At 34.1% G+C, this 19,021-nt stretch overlaps 1 protein-coding gene across 5 annotated transcripts; it reads left to right on the top strand.

The window, feature by feature from the left end:
* The first annotated feature begins 10,894 nt into the window (after positions 1-10,894).
* On the top strand, positions 10,895-18,288 carry LOC118045109 (kinesin-like protein KIN-14S). 5 transcript variants are annotated; one of them, XM_073409075.1, is made up of 12 exons: positions 10,895-11,046; positions 14,002-14,091; positions 14,518-14,636; positions 14,821-14,917; positions 15,017-15,280; positions 15,381-15,660; positions 16,100-16,258; positions 16,486-16,614; positions 16,695-16,732; positions 16,824-16,987; positions 17,098-17,211; positions 17,385-18,288. In XM_073409075.1, the coding sequence occupies exons 1-12, from the start codon at positions 11,025-11,027 to the stop codon at positions 18,132-18,134; spliced, it is 2,226 nt and encodes a 741-aa protein (XP_073265176.1). In that variant the 5' UTR covers positions 10,895-11,024; the 3' UTR covers positions 18,135-18,288. The 5 variants fall into 5 exon arrangements, with proteins under 5 accessions (XP_073265176.1, XP_073265177.1, XP_034909565.1 ...); XM_035053656.2 differs by having other exon boundaries at positions 10,897-11,046; positions 16,399-16,614; XM_035053665.2 differs by lacking the exon at positions 10,895-11,046 and adding an exon at positions 13,740-13,891 and having other exon boundaries at positions 16,399-16,614.
* Positions 18,289-19,021: the final 733 nt, after the last annotated feature.

Here is a 19,021-nt window from a genome sequence, read left to right as displayed (position 1 = left end):
CATGACCGGAGAATCATGCTTAACAAGTTAACCCGAGTTGACTCAAATAGTTTTTTTTATGTTTTTTTTAAATTATTATTTTTTATTTTATCTTTCAACACTAAGTCAATTAAAAATTAATTTTTATATAAAAAAATATTTGTTTTTCTATAGAGATATTAAAGTTGCAGGTTTTGGTATTTTAACACTACTCTGTCAGTGGAAATTTTACTAACTAATTCATCGATGGAATGCTTTTTGTTGGTATACCATTCATCGATATTTCCACACAATCTGTCACTAATTCTATCGAGAATTTTTTTTTGAAAAAACAATGGTTTTACAAACATTTATGATCTTTCATTCAAGTAGAAAAAGAACACACTTCTATTTTAAAAGATTCCGGAAGACCACCAGTATCCATAAGGAAATCACCAGGAAATGACTGCTTGGCTGTGTTCAAAAATCAAAAGGGCACACAGCAAGTCAAGCATCGCGTACACGACGCTTTAAAGTCACCCAGCTAGCGTTAAACACAATAATGATTGATATTTTAAAACCATAAACATTCCTTCCTGGAAACCCACCTCAACTTTTCCTCACCGACAAAAGTAAAGAAAAGGAAAAGAAGATTGATGACTAATTCAGTTTTGAATTGAGGTTGAAATTTCTTTTTTCGTTAAAATTTAAATTTTTTTTAGTATTTATATATCATTTTTATTTATGGATATTAAAAATAAATTTTTTTAAAAATAAAAAATATTATTTTAATATATTTTTGAATAAATACTTTAATTAAAAATGAAACTTTAAATGATTCCCATTTGGCTGAATGATTACCGGGTCGGGATGACAAATAGTCATATTTTCTCTCAATTTTTTGTTCTAAATTTCTATTAACATTATCAGGTGTTTGTGATTTTAGACAAGGAAGTGAACTTAGAAAGTGAAATAGAGGGATTATTGTAGAGTTTAATGTTACAAAAGGGGAGTGAACAAATTTTTTTTCTCCTAAAAAATCCCTCATCCACATAATTCGTGGTATGAAGCAAGGAATTTAATTGATCATCTTCACAATCAATTTTTTTTTTTTAATTTAAAGTTTGTTTGTTATTGTATTTTAAAAGTATTAAAAAAAAATTATTTCTTTTTTATTTTAAATTAATTTATTTTAATAATTTTAGATTGTTTTGATATAATGATGTAAAAAATAAATTTTAAAAAATATAAAAATATTAATTTAATATATTTTCAAATAAAAAACATTTTATAACACTATAACATTAATAAACCGGCTGCCGGCTGTAAGCGCTTCAATGTTTTCTACAATTTGTGGGGTTTGGTTGGAGATAATAATTACCGCGTATTCCTCCATTAATTCAACTTTTTAAAATAATTAATTACAAAAAAATGTTGAGTCTTTGTCTGGTGAGTACTCTATTAAATTATTAATTTTCATTCCCAACTTATAATTGGTTAATTAGATAATCTCCATTTGCTCAGCGTATGGTAGTAAACAATATATAGTAGTTTGATGTTATACACATTCCTTCCAGGAAACTGACCTCAACGTCTCTTCCATGGCACATTGGAGAGAAAGAAGACATATATCAGGCACACAGAGGGTTAAAGATCAACAAGCTGCCCTTGATTAATAACTGGTACAACTTTCTTTCTATTCGTCCATTAATTTCTCTCTGTTTTGGGTTAGATTCCACTTGTTCGGCCATTGCTGTAGCATCATGCATGCTGTTTATATATGTTATTGAGTTTTTCCCTTTTAGCTCAAAATGACTCTGTAATTAATTAAGATCTCAGCTAATTTCCCACTGCCTCCTCTCTTTATAACTTTCATTGCTCTTCTGTTTGAGGGAACTCTCCAAGATTCTTGAGTGCATGGAGACCAAAACAACAGATGGTGTTACCAGTATTTTACCGACTTGATCCAAGCCATGTTCAAAATCTGACTGGGAGCTATGGAGATGCACTTTGCAAGCATGAAAGAGATTGCAGTTCTGAAGAAGTAGAGAGTTGGAGACGTGCTTTGAAAGAAATAGCTAATCTCAAGGGCTGGGATTCAAACGTCATTAAAGTAAGTTATTAATTTAGTTACAGCATATTAAACCCCAACTTATTTAAACCATTTTGTTCGAGAATCAATATCGTGTTTGATGTTATGATAAAATTTCTTAGGTCTTAGCCTTTGTTCTTTATTTATTATGCACTGCAGGGATGAGACCAAGCTAATTCAGGAAATCGTTTCCGACATTCAAAAGAAATTGAACCATGAGCTGTCCCTCTCATTTGATTCAAAACGCCTTGTTGGAATGGCATCACGCGTTGAAGACATCGAATCATTACTATCCTTGGGATCAACCGGTGTGCTCATCGTGGGAACTGGGGGATGGGTGGTATAGGTAAGTCAACAACGGCTGAAGTTGTGTATCATCGAAACTGTAGTAAATTTGAAGGCCATTGCTTTTTCCAAAATGTTAGGGAAGAAAATTCTTGGTGAAGTATTAGAGAAGAAAGATATGACTATACGCACAAAAGTGCTACCCCCGGCCATTAAGCGAATGCTTCAAAGAAAAAAAGTCCTCATAGTTCTTGATGATGTCAATGATCCACAAGATTTAAAATATTTAGTAGGAGAGGATGGTTTGTTTGGCCAAGGAAGTAGAATCATGGTGACAAGTAGAGATAGGCAAGTGCTTTTAAATGCATGTGATGAAGACAAAATTTACAAGGTTGAAATTTTAGATGAAGACGATGCACTTCGACTCTTCAGCTTACATGCTTTTAAACAAGATCGATCGTCCCATAGAAGGATATACAATGAAAGGAGTGTTGAATACTGGGAAAGTAAGGTGGCACAGCTACGAACAAATGGTAGCGAGGACATTAAGAAACATTTGGAAATGTGTTATCATGAATTAAATCAGACAGAAAAGAAAATATTTCTTGATATAGCATGTTTCTTTGGACATTAAGAAACATTTGAAGGGATGTATAATTTAAGATTGCTCAAAATCTACTACCCATCTTTCTTAGAGAATCCCTCGAAGGAGCAAATTATGAATGGAAAGAGGGTCGGAATCCACCTTCCACGAGGGCTTCACTTTCTTTCAAGTGAGCTAAGGTTTCTTTACTGGTATAATTACCCTTTGAAATCCTTGCCATCAAAATTTTTCCCTGAGAAACCTTTTCAACTTGAAATGCCTTGTAGCCAGCTTGAACAACTTTGGAATGAAGGCAAGGTAAATATGCTTTATCACCCTTCTTTTTCAAATATAGGACAATTTTGAAATTATTGTAACATTTATCTTTTCTTACATTAATTTTTTTTTTATTTACACCCACTAGAGCTTCCCAGATTCGAGAGTTTCTGTACTTTTCCATCATCAATTGGGTGCCTCTCTCAACTTGTTAGATTAAACTTATCTTCATGTGAAAGTCTTGCTAGTCTACCAGACAATATTGGCGAGTTGAGATCTCTCAAATCGCTTAATCTTAATAGTCACTCAGGATTAGCAAGTCTACCAGACAACACTGACACAATAAAATCCCTTAAAAAACTTGATCTTAGCTCAGGACTAAAAAGTCTACCAGATAACATTGACACATTGAAATCCCTTAAAATACTTGATTTTAATAGTTGCTCAGGACTAGCAAATCTACCAGACAACATTAGCATGTTGAAATCTCTTAAAAACCTTGATCTTAGAGGTTGCTCAAGGCTAGCAAGTCTCTAAATTCTTTGGCATGAAAGATCGCATGTTTCATTCACCTTGACCAAAATGATTTGTTCTTTTTTCATTTTGCTAACAGTGCTTTGTTGCTTGTAAACAGAATATGGACAGAGTAATGAAGTATCAGTTAGAGGAGACGTATACAGCTTCGGTATCATGCTGCTGATACTCAGATAATCAGATAAATGTTGAATGAGTTTGGTGAGATGTTATCAGATAATCAGCCTGCACTTGCACATATAAGATGTTTGAGGCATAGCTATCAAGGTTTACATCGTTTATTCCTCTTCCTTGCTTGCTTTAACAAAAATAATATTTATGTTATGCGTTGAGGAATTTAGAGCTCCACCTGGAAACATTTATGGGGTTAAAAAAAATTGATATTTCTCTATAATCAGCACAAGGCGAGTTGAGAAGTAAATTGATTAACACAATTAACCGAATTGACTCTCAAACTTTTATTTTACTCTAATTAAGTCCCTCGTTGTATTAATTAAACTAATCCAATGTTCAAACAAGTCCCTAAGACTTATTAATTCTTCCACTTTTAGCCAAATTAACTTCCAACCTTATTACTCTTTCATTTTAGCACCTGATTAAGCCCATCCAAAGTACAATTAGGTCCTTGGATTCTTTGATTTTTGCCATTTAGCCCCCATCTTCAGCTTTCTTCTTAATGAAGCATCTATCAAAATTGGACCGCTAAACTTTACAACCTTGTCCATGTTGGTCCTCAAATCTTTAATTTATTCAGCCTTAATCACATTTTCAATATGCTTTCTAAATTTCTTCAACAAGACCTCAAATTATCCATCCACCTATCAACTATAAATTAAATATTTGTCCAATCATGATTCAATGCTTTATTTTTTATTACTGTTACTTTTTTTAATTCAGAATTGGGTGAAGACACAGATAGTTGCATGCAAACTGAAATCTTGCCGTCCTCTATGGAATGTGATCTAGCAATAGTATGATCAAAACTTTTAGTAGTTATTGCAAGTTTTCCTAAAAAAATGTTTGATGGTTTTGTTTTTATAATGTGTTCTTCTCCCTCTCTCTCCCTCTAAACAGTTAGGTGGCAGCATTAAATCTATTTTAACTTGGAATTGGTCTCTTTCTTGCTGCTTAAGAAAAATGCAAAAGGTGAAAGAAAAGAAATAAAAACTGATTTTGAGTGATCAAGTTCTCGATGGGATCATTGTTCCACAAGATCAATGCTCTCTCTGCCACCTACAAAGCATCAGTTCCATAAACTGTTTTTAACAAAGGAAAGAGCAAAGAATAGAAGCTATCATCTCAACAAGTTTTTCAGTGAAAAACTAAGCCTTGGTGGCACACAGGCCTTGCTCCAGATTGAACACCAAGTCTGGATTAAAAACTCTGAATCATATGTGAAGAGAAAAGTAGTAAATTCTTCATTCGAAACTTCAATCATGGTCTAAAAAGGGTTGTTTGGAAAAAGATTCCGGAAGACCACCAGGAAATTACTGCTTGGATGTGTTCAAAAATCAAAAGGGCACACAGCAAGTCAAGCGTCCTGTAAAAATGATTGCTACTTGGCGGTGAGGAAAAGTTGCTACTATCAACTTTTCCTCACCGCTAAGTAAAGAAAAAGAAAAAGAAAAAGAAGATAGATGACTAATCTTTTGGAATTGAGGTTGATTTTTGTTAATTTTTGTTAAAATTTGGATTTGTTTAGTATTGTTAAAATTTAGATTTGTTTAGTGTTTTTGAATTATGTCAAAATAATTTTAAAAAATAAAAAAAATATTATATTAATATATTTTTTAAATAAACACTTTAAAAATCAAACTTTAAATGATTCCGGAATTTCCCTGGCTAATTGTGGCTTACTTAATGGGTTGTGAAAATCTTTTTTGAAGAAAGGTTTATGAGATATTGAGTTGTCAAGGACTGTTTCTGAATTTGTACCTACCGATATACAGATTCCAAGAAACCCTCCAATACTGTGTTTGAAATAAAGATGATGAGAGGATCAATGTGAACTCCCCCCCTTAATTGTGAGTTGGCTATAGCATCGTTTAAGTTGTTTTGATCTTCTCTTATTGTCTGATCATTCTAATACACTCTTGTTTGATCATATTTAGCCTTTATTTATGGGATATAAAATACTCTCCCAACTAGCTTCTCTCTTTATTTATCAGGTGTAATTAAGATCTCAACTAGCTAGTCTTTGAATAATTATATCGTTTGTTTTCTTATTGCTTGTTACAGGGAAAAATTATCACAAGTAGAAAGCTTACTTCTACATATATCAAGCATATAAAAATATGGCTTCCACTTCTTCTCCCACTACTCCATATTTGAAGCTTGATGTGTTCCTCAGTTTTAGAGGCACAGACACCCGCAATAGTTTCACCAGTCATCTTTATGATGCTTTGGATCGAAACCAAATTGATGCTTACATCGATAATAAACTTGATGGAGGAGAAAAGATCGAGCCTGCCCTCTTGGAAAGGATTGAAGAGTCATGTATTTCGCTAGTCATTTTCTCTGAAAATTATGCAGATTCTACTTTCTGTTTGAGGGAACTCTCCAAGATTCTTGAGTGCATGGAGACCAAACAACAGGTGGTTTTACCAGTTTTTTACCGACTTGATCCAAGCCATGTTCAAAATCTGACTGGGAGCTATGGAGATGCACTTTGCAAGCATGAAAGAGATTGCAGTTCTGAAGAAGTAGAGAGTTGGAGACGTGCTTTGAAAGAAATAGCTAATCTCAAGGGCTGGGATTCAAACGTCATTAAGTAAGTTATTAATTTAGTTACAGCATATTAAACCCCAACTTATTTAAACCATTTTGTTCGAGAATCAATATCGTGTTTGATGTTATGATAAAATTTCTTAGGTTATGACAGCATGTCTTTGTTCTTTATTTACTATGCACTGCAGGGATGAGACCAAGCTAATTCAGGAAATCGTTACTGACATTCAAAAGAAATTGAACCATGAGCTGTCACCCTCATTTGATTCAAAACGCCTTGTTGGAATGAAATCACGCGTTGAAGACATCGAATCATTACTATCCTTTGGATCAACCGGTGTGCTCATCGTGGGAATCTGGGGGATGGGTGGTATAGGTAAGTCCACAACGGCTGAAACTGTGTATCATCGAAACTGTAGTAAATTTGAAGGCCATTGCTGTTTCCAAGATGTTAGGGAAGAATCACGGAAGCATGGAGTAGATCATGTACGACAGGAAATTCTTGGCAAGGTATTAGAGAAGAATGATCTCAAAATACACGGAAAAGTGCTACCCTCGGCCATTAAGCGAATGCTTCAAAGAAAAAAAGTCCTCATAGTTCTTGATGATGTCAATGATCCACAACATTTAAAATATTTAATAGGAGAGGATGGTTTGTTTGGCCAAGGAACTAGAATCGTTGTGACAAGTAGAGATAGGCGAGTTCTTGAAAATGCATGTGATGAAGACAGAATTTACGAGGTTAAAATTTTAGATGAAGACGATGCACTTCGACTCTTTAGCTTACATGCTTTTAAACAAGATCGTCCCATAGAAGAATATATTGGGCTATCAAAAACTGTGGTAAGCTGTGTTAAGGGCATTCCATTAGTTCTGGAGGTTTTAGGTGCCAGTCTATACAAAAAGACTGGTGTTGAATACTGGGAAAGTAAGGTGGCACAGCTAAGAACAAATGGTGGCGAGGACATTAAGAAACATTTGGAAATGTGCTATCATGAATTAGATCAGACAGAAAAGAAAATATTTCTTGATATAGCATGTTTCTTTGGACGGTGCAAGAAGGATTTTCTCCAGCAAACACTAGATCTTGAAGAAAGAAGTGGGATAGATCGTCTCGCTGATATGTGTCTCATAAAAATTGTTCAAGACAAGATCAAGATGCATGATGTGCTCCTAAAACTAGGGAAAAAAATTGTCCTCCAAGAAAACGTTGACCCTAGAGAACGTAGCAGGTTGTGGGAGGCTGATGATATCTATCGTGTATTAACAACTCAGGTAACGTTTCCAAGTGATTTAATTGGCTGTTTCTTGACTTTCTTGTTTATAGCTAAGAGATGTAGCCTTGAACAAGAATAAATATCAAGGCCAGCTTCTTCTTTCTTCTTCTTTATTTGTTATATATATACTGATTTACAGTTTGCTTTAATTTGTTAAATAGGGGACTGGATCAAAAGTGGAAAGCATATCCCTCATCTTGGATGCAACTAAAGATCAATTGACATTAACTCCTACAGCATTTGAAGGGATGTATAATTTAAGATTGCTCAAAATCTACAACCCACCTTTCTTAAAGGATCCCTCAAAGGAGCAAATTATGAATGGAAAGAGGGTCGGAATCCACCTTCCACGAGGGCTTCACTTTCTGTCAAGTGAGCTAAGGTTTCTCTATTGGTATAATTACCCTTTGAAATCCTTTCCATTAATTTTTTTCCCTGAGAAACTTGTTCAACTTGAAATGCCTTGTAGCCAGCTTGAACAACTTTGGAATGAAGGCCAGGTATGCTTTATCATCCTTCTTTTTCGAATATAGGACATTTTTGAAATTATTCATAACGCTTATCTTTTCTTACATTGCCTCTTTTTTTATTTACAGCCACTTGAGCAGTTGAAATCTCTTAAATCACTTAATCTTCATGGTTGCTCAAGACTAGCAAGTCTACCACATAGTATTGGCATGTTGAAATCTCTTGACCAGCTTGATCTTAATGGTTGCTCAAGTCTAACAAGTCTACCGAAAAACATTGACGCGTTAAAATCTCTAAAATCGCTTAATCTTAGTGGTTGCTCAAGACTAGCAAGTCTACCAAATAGTATTGGCGTGTTGAAATCTCTTGACCAGCTTGATCTTAGTGGTTGCTCAAGACTAGCAAGTCTACCAGACAGTATTGGCGCATTGAAATCTCTTAAATCGCTTAATCTTAGTGGTTTCTCAAGACTAGCAAGTCTACCAAAAAGCATTGGCATGTTGAAATCTCTTGACCAATTTGATCTTAGTGATTGCTCACGACTAGCAAGTCTACTAGAGAGCATTGGCGCGTTCAAATCTCTTAAATCACTTAATCTTAGTGGTTGCTCAAGACTAGCAAGTCTACCAAATAGCATTGGCATGTTGAAATCTCTTAAATTGCTTAAACTTCATGGTTGCTCAGGACTAGCAAGTTTACCAGACAACATTGGCGAGTTGAAATCTCTTACATCGTTTAATCTTAGTGGTTGCTCAGGACTAGCAAGTCTACCTGACAGCATTGGGGTGTTGAAATGTCTTGCTAAACTTCACCTTACTGGTTGCTCAGGACTAGCAAGTTTACCAGACAGCATTGACAAATTGAAATGTCTTGATACGCTTCATCTTAGTGGTTGCTCAAGACTAGCAATTCTACCCAACAACATTGGCGCATTGAAATCTCTTTACCAGCTTCATCTTAGTGGTTGCTCAAGACTAGAAAGTCTACCCGACAGCATTGGAGGGTTGGAATGTCTTGCTAAGCTTCACCTTACTGGTTGCTCAGGACTAACAAGTCTACCAGACAGCATTGACAGGTTGAAATGTCTTGATACACTTCATCTTAGTGGTTGCTCAGGACTAGCAAGTCTACCAAACAATATTAACAGTTTGAACTATCTTATTGTGCTTAATCTTTGTGGTTTCTCAAGACTAGCAAGTCTACCAAACAACATTGGCGAGTTGAAATCTCTTAAATTGCTTTATCTTAGTGGTTGCTCAAGACTAGCAAGTCTACCAGATAGAATTGATGAATTGAAATCTCTTAAATCGCTTAATCTTAATGGTTGCTCAGGACTAGCAAGTCTACCAGACAGAATTGGCGAGTTGAAATCTCTTGAATGGCTTAATCTTCATGATTGCTCAGGACTAACAAGTCTACCAGACAGAATTGGCGAGTCGAAATCTCTTAAATCCCTTAATCTTAATGGTTGCTCAAGACTAGAAAGTCTACCAGACAACATTGGCGAGTTGAGATGTCTTACTATGCTTAATCTTAGTGGTTGCTTAAAACTAACAAGTCTACCCAATAGCATTGGCACGTTGAAAAGGCTTTATGCGCTTCACCTTACTGGTTGCTCAGGACTAGAAAGTCTACCAGACAGCATTGACGAGTTGAGATGTCTTACTACGCTCGATCTTAGTGGTTGCTTAAAACTAGCGAGTCTTCCAAACAACATAATTGATCTTGAATTTAAAGGACTTGACAAACAGCATTGTTATATGTTGAGTGGATTCCAGAAAGTAGAAGAAATTGCATCATCCACCTATAAATTAGGCTGCCATGAATTTTTAAATTTGGGAAATTCTCGTGTGTTAAAAACTCCAGAGAGATTAGGCTCTTTGGTGTGGTTAACAAAATTAAGATTATCTGGGATTGATTTTGAGAGGATACCTGCCAGCATCAAGCACCTTACTAAGCTAAGTAAACTCTATTTAGATGATTGCAAGCGGCTTCGATGTTTACCAGAGCTTTCATCGACTCTACAAGTTTTAATCGCATCAGGTTGTATCTCTCTAAAATCTGTAGCAAGTATATTCATGCAAGGTGATAGAGAATATGATGCTGCTTCTCAGGAATTCAATTTCTCTGGATGCCTCCAACTAGATCAAAATTCACGCACTAGAATTATGAGTGCTACCCGTTTACGAATTCAACGCATGACAACATCATTGTTTTCTCAAGTGAATTCTTCCTCCCTTGATCTTGATTTATTTAAAAAAAATCATGATAATTTTTTATATGTATCTCACATTCTCACTCTCTTCGGTGCAGGAATATCATGGTAAGCCCATTAGAGTTCGGTTGTGTATTCCTGGGTCGGAAGTCCCGGAGTGGTTTAGTTATAAAAATAGAGAAGGATCAACAGTAAAAATCCGGCAACCAGCTCATTGGTATCGTCGTTTCACTTTATGCGCTGTTGTTTCATTTGGCCAAAGTGGGGAAAGGCGTCCCGTTAATATTAAATGTGAATGCCATTTGATAAGCAAAGATGGAACCCAGATTGATCTCAGTTCCTACTTCTACGAAATATATGAAGAAAAGGTGAGGAGTTTATGGGAAAGGGAGCATGTGTTCATTTGGAGTGTCCACTCTAAGTGCTTTTTCAAGGAGGCCTCGTTTCAATTCAAATCACCGTGGGGAGCTACTGATGTGGTGGTTGGGTGTGGAGTCCATCCACTGTTGGTCAACGAGCCTGAGCAACCAAACCCTAAAACTGATGGAAAATGCTTGACAAACTCTTAATCATCTTCTATTTGAAAGGGCAACGTAATGCTATGGATGCATGGTTTCGCTCGTTGACACTGGTAACTCATGATCTTCTCCTTTTCTTTTTCTATACAAATATGAGGCAACTCAATTGGATTGAATCAAACATGAAACCAAATACTCTTATGAATTAGAGATGAAAAGGATATATTTATCCTCCTACTTTAACATGATTCATAACCAGGTCCCCGAACAAACAAAATAATAATTATCAAAAAAAAAATTAAATTTAGTCGGTTGAATCTTGGGTTATTTTTTTTTTATATTAATAGATTTTTTCTCAATTTCATCTTTCAACATTGAATTGATTAAAAAATTTAACTTTATTTATTTTTTTATTGGCTTTCTACTAGGGTTATTGTAGTCTCAAGACCCGGTCACAAGTTTGCGGGTTAGCAAGGTTGGCTTGAGTTTTTTTTTATTTTTTTTAATTGAATTTTTTTTTTCATCCTTCAACATTGGGTTAATTGAAAATTTGACTTAATATTTTGTTTTATTTTATTCTATATATTTATCTTAGTCTCATAATCCGAGTTTGGCAAGTTAACTTGAGTTGACTCAGGATGTTTTTTTAATTGATTCTTTTCAATTGAATCCTTCAACATTTGGTTGATTGAAAATTGTGCTTTGAAAATTTTTTTTCTATAGGATTATCATGGTCTCATGATCCGGGTCGATGGTTAGCTCGATTGCCTCAAGTTTTTTTGTGTTCTTTTTAAATGCACATGTTTTTCAATTTCATCCATTAATATTGGGTTAATTGAGAATTAGACTTCATAATTTATTTTAGTTTGCTTTCTATGAAGATATCCCGATAACATGACTCGGGTCACGGGTTTCGTTGGTTAACTCGGTTTGTTTTTTTGTGTTTCTTGTTAATTGTTTTTTTTAACAATTAATTAATTCTTCAACATTAGGCTGATTGTGAATTCAGTTTCCTTATTTTGATCTGACCAGCATTGTAGTGCGGGAAATTATCTAGTACTAACCATAAAATAAAAGAGGAGAGGTTTTTATCATACCTCTCCTCACAAAGCACTATTCATTGGACTAATGATTTGCTTTTTTTTTCTTTGCTTTTTTTTTTCAATCAATGTTTTTTTTTAGTTTTATCCTTTAATTTTAAATTTATTTTTTTATAAAGTTATCTCACTCTCATGACAAAAATCGCTAGTTTGACAATTTAACCTGGTTGACTTACGTTTTTTTATTAATCTTTTTTTTTTTCAATTTCATCCTTTAATATTGGGTTGATTGGAAATTAAACTCCATGATTATTTCATCCTTTAATAGTGGTTTGATTGGAAATTAAACTCAATTATTTCATCCTTTAATACTGAGTTGATTGGAAATTAAACTTCATGATTTGCTTTGTTTATTTTCTATTGTGTTATTCCGGCTTCATGACCCGAGAATAGTACTTTACGAGTTAACCCAAATTGACTCGGATAGTTTTTTTATGTCTTGTTTTAATTAATTTTTATTATTTTATCATTCATCACTGAGTCGGTTAGAAATTGAGCTTCATAATTTGTTTTGATTTGTTTTATATAGAGATATCTTGGTCTTATGATTAAGATCACAAGTTTTAGTATTTTAATACTGGTTAAATCGAATTTTTTTTTATTTTTTTAAGAGGTTATTTTGATTTCATGCCCTAGATCACAGGTCTTTCAAAATTAAATTTGTTTTTTATTAGGTTATTCTCATCTCATAACCTAGATCACTAGTTTGACGAGTAAACCCACCTTCCACTAACCAAAAGGGCTTCACTTTCTTTGAAGGGAGCTAAGGTTTCTCTACTGGTATAATTACCATTTGAAATCCTTGCCATCAATTTTTTCCCCTCGGAAACTTGTTCAATTTGAAATGCCTTGTAGCCGGCTTGAAAACTTTGGAATTAAAGTTAGGATATGCAATAACCCAATTTTGAATTCTCTAAAATTTTCTTATAATTTTCTTATATGTTATTTTATTTTTGTTCATAAAAAAATAAAATAAAAATTCAAAATTTAAGAATGTATTTTTCTCGAATCAACTTTCATTTTCAAATCAAAACCAAATTTACCAGGTCAAACCATGTCGAACCAAGATAAAAAAATGAGTTTCGAGCTATCTTAGGTCAAAACCGTTATTTTTAATCAAAAACCAAGTTCACCAGGTCAATACAGGTCAATCATGTTGACCAGGGTAAAAATGAGTTTCAAACCGTTTTGGGTCAAAACTATCATTTTCAATCAAATTAGGTTTATTGAGATAATTTTTACACAATTTAATTTTAAATCAAAGTCAGACAAGAAGTTAGGTTTGATGGTTTTTTTCCTTAATTTTATTTTTTTTAATTTTATGTTCATATTTTTTTACAGGATAACGGGATGCCTTTGAACTTTAATTTTAAACTTTGATTAGGTAAAAAGTAGATTAAGAAAATTTTTAATTGAATCATTAGGCTGAATTTAATAAAAATATTAAGTAGTTCTCAACGACTCGAATACTTTTTATTATATTAAAAAAATAATTATACAACTAATAATATTCAGAAGACTTCGGAGTAATTTATAAGTAATTAAAGTAGAAATAGAAAAACAAAACAAAAAAAAATCTAAATGGGCTTCGATCTGTTACCAATCAGACCATACCAGTACATAACCCAAAACCAAAGGCCGAATTCATTCTATCTATCCAAGCCGAAGGCCCAACTCTCCCATTTCAAATTAAAACGCTCCGTCCCTCCCAATCCCAAACCTAAACAAACAACATCATATAGCCGTTAGAAACCAACAGCTCTCATTTCAAGCTTCAAATTCCCAATTTTAAACCCTAAAAATCTTTCACCTTTCTAATTTTCTCCCTCTCTCAATTTCAAGCCCTAAAACATGAACGGTACTCCCATCTCTTTCTCTGTATCGATCGATACGCATAAATTCTTGAATTATTTTATTTTATTTTTATGGTTCTTGTTTTATAGATCGAAATTGTTTGATTTCTCTCAGATCTGACAGTCCAAATGATTGAAGAGATATGCAATCGTATCAAGACCGTTCAAATTTCCGATTCCAGCCCTTCTCTCTCTTCGACCACAGGTTAGAAGAAGTAGCTTCACTTTGTTTAATTAATATTTCTCTGAAATTGATTTTAAAAAAAAATTCAGTTGAATCTGTAGAAGATACGAAATTCGATACAGGTTCTTGTTTTTATAAAAATATATATATATATAAATTATTTGTTTAAGTACTGATTATCAGTTTTTTTTTTTTTTTTTTTGCTTCTGCTTAGACTTAGAAATTGTAATTTTGAATTATTTAATTTTATTTGTGATTGAATTTAATTGTTTATTTATCTTTTTAATTCTAGGGTTTCTAAAATTTTTAAAGTCGTTTTTAATCAAGAGAAAAAAAAAAAAGAGTTAAATTGAGTCAAATTCGGTGCTGTAGAACTGTAGACATTTGTATTTTATATTGAAATTGTTTTGACTGAAAAAGGTTATTTTGATTTTAATGAATTTTCAGGAGAAACTATTAATTCGGAGGAGGAGAGCGTATCAAATAGAATTCGACAAGTTTACCCATCTCAGGGGCCAACACCGCCCATTTTGCAGAAAATTATCAATTTAAGTGATAAAATTCAGGTACTTATTTTGAACTTTGGTGTTGTTGGGTATCGTATAGATGACTTGAAAAGACTTGGTTTTAGTTGTAGAATTCAGGCAATTTTAAATTTCATTGTTTTAGCTAGTAAATTAGGATTTTGCATTATTATGTTGATGGGGGTATTGATTTGTTTTCTTTCTTTGAATTTAATTGTTGTTTCAGAATTTGAAGAAAGAACACTCAAATCTCTCTAATCAAGTAAAGACTGCCAAGGATTCCTTTCTTGGCCCCAATATTTTAGACACCCTTCAAAAACTCGGTGAGTATCCAATAGTGAAACTAATTTATTTCTTCTTTTCATTTTTTATTTTTTTTAGGGGTTTGGTTTTGATAGTTTACTAGTTGAAATATTGGTCAGGTAATGAATATGAACTTCTTAAAAAGAAGTATCTACAAGAGTTGTCTGAGAGGAAGAGGCTTTACAATGAGGTGATCGAGCTTAAAGGGAATATTAGGGTCTTCTGTAGATGCAGACCACTAAATCAAGTCGAAATAACAAATGGTTCGAACTATGTAGTTGAATTTGACTCTTCCCAAGATAATGAGTTGCAGATCATTTCCTCTGATTCTTCCAAAAAGCAATTTAAGTTCGACCATGTTTTTGGGCCTGAGGATAATCAAGGTGATCTGATGTTTTATTTTATGTATTGCTACTGCAGACGTCCTGTTAAAGATTATTTGTGCAATTGAAGCATCTAATCCTTTGTCTTTTTAATATGCAGAGGCTGTTTTTGCACAAACTAAACCAATAGTTGCTTCAGTTTTGGATGGCTACAATGTCTGCATATTCGCCTATGGACAAACTGGAACTGGAAAGACGTTTACTATGGAGGGCAGCCCTGAAAATAGAGGAGTGAACTACAGAACATTGGATGAGTTGTTCCGAGTTTCTCAAGAGAGAAGTGGCATTATGAGATATGGTCTTTTTGTTAGTATGATGGAGGTTTACAATGAGAAGATAAGGGACCTCTTGATTGATAGTTCCAACCAACCGCCTAAAAAGTTAGTTTCCTCTTTTATTGCTACTGTATTGATCTGATAATCAAAATATAGTCATTTATGTCGAATTTTTTGGTTGCAAAAATTTTATATTAATAATTTTCTGTAGCTCTGATTTATATCATTTTGCTACTTGATGATAATTAACTATTGGTTAGTACAAACATCATGCGTGTGGCTATTTGACAAGAAAAGTGGAACATGGAAGTTCTGTATTAGCCCAATTTTCATTTGAGCACTCTATCTGCAAATGATAATAAATACCTTGCTCCTCTCTAGTGTAGATAAGCATGACATCTACTTGGGTTTAGGGTTTAAAAGATTATGTACAAGACTCCTATTTGGAAGCCCATTGGTATGAAAGATTTAAAGTCTAACGATAAGAAATTGAGTTACATGAATGAAGTTTGATGAAATTTTAGTTTTTCTTACATGCATAAAGGTTGGAGATAAAACAAACAGCTGAAGGAACACAAGTCCCAGGACTTGTTGAAACTCGGGTGACTGGCACAGAGGATGTGTGGGATTTACTCAAGTCTGGAAGTCGGGCCAGGTCTGTTGGATCAACCAGCGCTAATGAGCTTAGCAGCCGTTCTCATTGGTAAAAATGAATGAATATACTTTATGGATCACACATAAAAGCAACTAACTAGTTTTTTGGATCTGTGAATTAACTATTCAAGAAATATACTGATTAATTGAAGTGGTAGTACTAATGACCACAACATTGTTGGTCTGTAGTTTGTTGCGAGTAACAGTGAAAGGAGAGAATTTAATAGATGGACAAAAGACAAGAAGTCACCTATGGATGGTCGATTTGGCTGGTAGTGAACGTGTGGGAAAGATTGATGTTGAAGGTGAAAGATTGAAGGAATCGCAATTCATTAATAAATCTCTTTCAGCACTTGGTGATGTTATATCTGCCCTCGCATCTAAAACTGGCCACATCCCTTACAGGTCTTTCTCTCACACAGACACTCTTGTAAAATGCTATCCAATTACCATATTAATGAAGATATTTGTTTTCTTCCGATCAGGAACTCAAAGCTAACCCATATGCTACAGAGCTCTCTCGGTGAGTATTAAGTTTACTATTTTTTATGGTTACCAGTCACTCTTATTGTCTTGTTTGTCAGTAAATGATGCTAAGTGAAACATGAATGCAGGAGGAGATTGTAAGACCTTGATGTTTGTCCAAATAAGTCCAAGTGCTACTGACCTTGGAGAGACGCTTTGTTCACTAAATTTTGCGAGTCGAGTGCGAGGAATTGAAAGTGGTCCTGCCCGCAAACAGGCTGATCTCACTGAACTTTTCAAATACAAGCAAATGGTATACATAAACTGCTAGTATTTGATGAAATTTCTTTTGTCTCAGTTTCTTTTATCTTGTTTCACATTTTCTTTCCTTCTTTCTTTCCTTTTTTAATTACAAATAATCAGGTAGAAAAGTTAAAGCATGATGAGAAGGAAACAAAGAAGTTGCAGGATAGCTTTCAATCATTGCAGTTGAGGCTTGCTGCTAGAGAACATATCTGCAGAACTCTCCAAGAAAAGGTAATTATGATGGCTTGAGCTCCATTTAATGCTTTTTTATTTATTTATTATTACTATGAAACATGTGGAAAATTTATTGGAGCTGTTTTTTCGTTTTTCTTTTGCTTTTATTGTCCCTTAAATGGCATTTTTAAGTCATTTTGTAGACTAACAAATAACTTTTCTTACAATAGGTTCGAGAGCTTGAGAATCAGTTAGGTGAGGAAAGAAAAACTAGACTAAAGCAGGAAACACGAGCCTTCGCCGCTGATGCTTCTCAGTCTACGAAACAAGTAGTAGAGAACAGAAAAGTAGATAAGAACCCACCTCTGTGTCCTTCAAAGTTGAGGATGCCGTTGCGAAAAATCACCAATTTCATGCCTCCGCCACCTCTACAAAAACAGAAAACTGGTTCTGTTTTATCTTCAATACATGTCAAAGAAAACAATCCAAGAACCACAAATGCAGGAGCAAATACAAAAAGCCTTATGAAACCCAGACGTATGTCTGCTGCAGTCAGACCTCCTCCTCCAATGTCAGCACAGGTTTTTCAGCCTAAGAGACGGGTATCCATTGCTACCTATCGTTCAGAGCCAACCTCAAACATGACTACACCACTTCAAACCTCGCGATATAAAAATGGGAATGTAGTTGGCAGGCAGTCATTTGTCAGGGACACAAGAAAGCCAAGGAATTCAAAGCTGTTCTCTCCATTGCCAGAGTTCAGGACTGCATCAGAGACTACACCTACTGTTACGAGAACCAGTAGTAAATTCATGGGGAGTCCTCCAGCACAAGCAGGTTCTTGGAAGCCAAAGCACCCAACAGTTGTTGCACTGCAACGAAAATCTCTGGTGTGGAGCCCGCTAAAGTTGAGGAGCTTTCAAAACAGGAGACCATCTTTGTTGCCCTATCGACCATCATCAGCTAATGAGGTGCAATAAAACTTTATTCTTCATTGTCATGATAAATAGTAGGAGTATATACCTGTTTTTCTTGATTCCCATCTTCCCATTTTTCTTACATGGATATTAATTGCAATTGTATGCTTACTTGCCTACTAAAATTCAATGTTCAGTGACATTGTTCTGCATCAAAGATTCAGACTCATTCGCGGTTGGATGTTATTTGCTTTCCCTACATGAGTCAACAACAGTGAGAAACACATAAAAAAACACACATAAGAGTTTTTCTATCCCTTCTGTGAGGTTTTGCTTTTCTGATGAAGAGATCTTATTTAAAGTGGATTTGTGACAGAGAGAGAGCGAAGCTGGACCAGAGAATTTGATCAAGGGAATTTGATTACTGAATTTCTCTGTTAAATGCTCTTTACAGCCAAGTAATATTTTCAATGTATGTGTTTCATGAGATAAGGGCATGGAGAATAAATACTTCCCCAAAAGAAATAATTTGGTGTGGCTATTTGAGGTTACGCACAACAGCATAACCTCAAAATAATTTTAAAAAAAAAACAAAAAACAATAGGTTTTCAAGAGTGAACTATTGAAAATATATATAAAAAAAAAACTTAATAATTTGTGCATGTAAAATTATGATTTTATTCCTAGCTTTGTTCATGTAAAATTTATTATGGATGATTTGGAAAACTTATAATCCATAGCCTAATCTGAATTAAATTCAATTTAATTCTAAAAATTATACATCCCATCAATCTTGATTTACTTGTGATTAATCTAATTAAATCCGATCATATCAACATAAAATAATTAAAAATTAAAATGATAAAATAATATCATTTATTTTATTAACAAATGGTTGGTCCAAGCCACCCGGTGATCCAAGCTTTAAAAAAAAAAAAAAAGGTAAAATC

The sequence above is a fragment of the Populus alba genome, chromosome 5, assembly GCF_005239225.2.
Source record: "Populus alba chromosome 5, ASM523922v2, whole genome shotgun sequence".
Classification (NCBI taxonomy): domain Eukaryota; kingdom Viridiplantae; phylum Streptophyta; class Magnoliopsida; order Malpighiales; family Salicaceae; genus Populus; species Populus alba.
The sequence above is the reverse complement of the archived record's forward strand: the minus strand, read 5'-3'. Positions and strand labels throughout refer to the sequence as shown.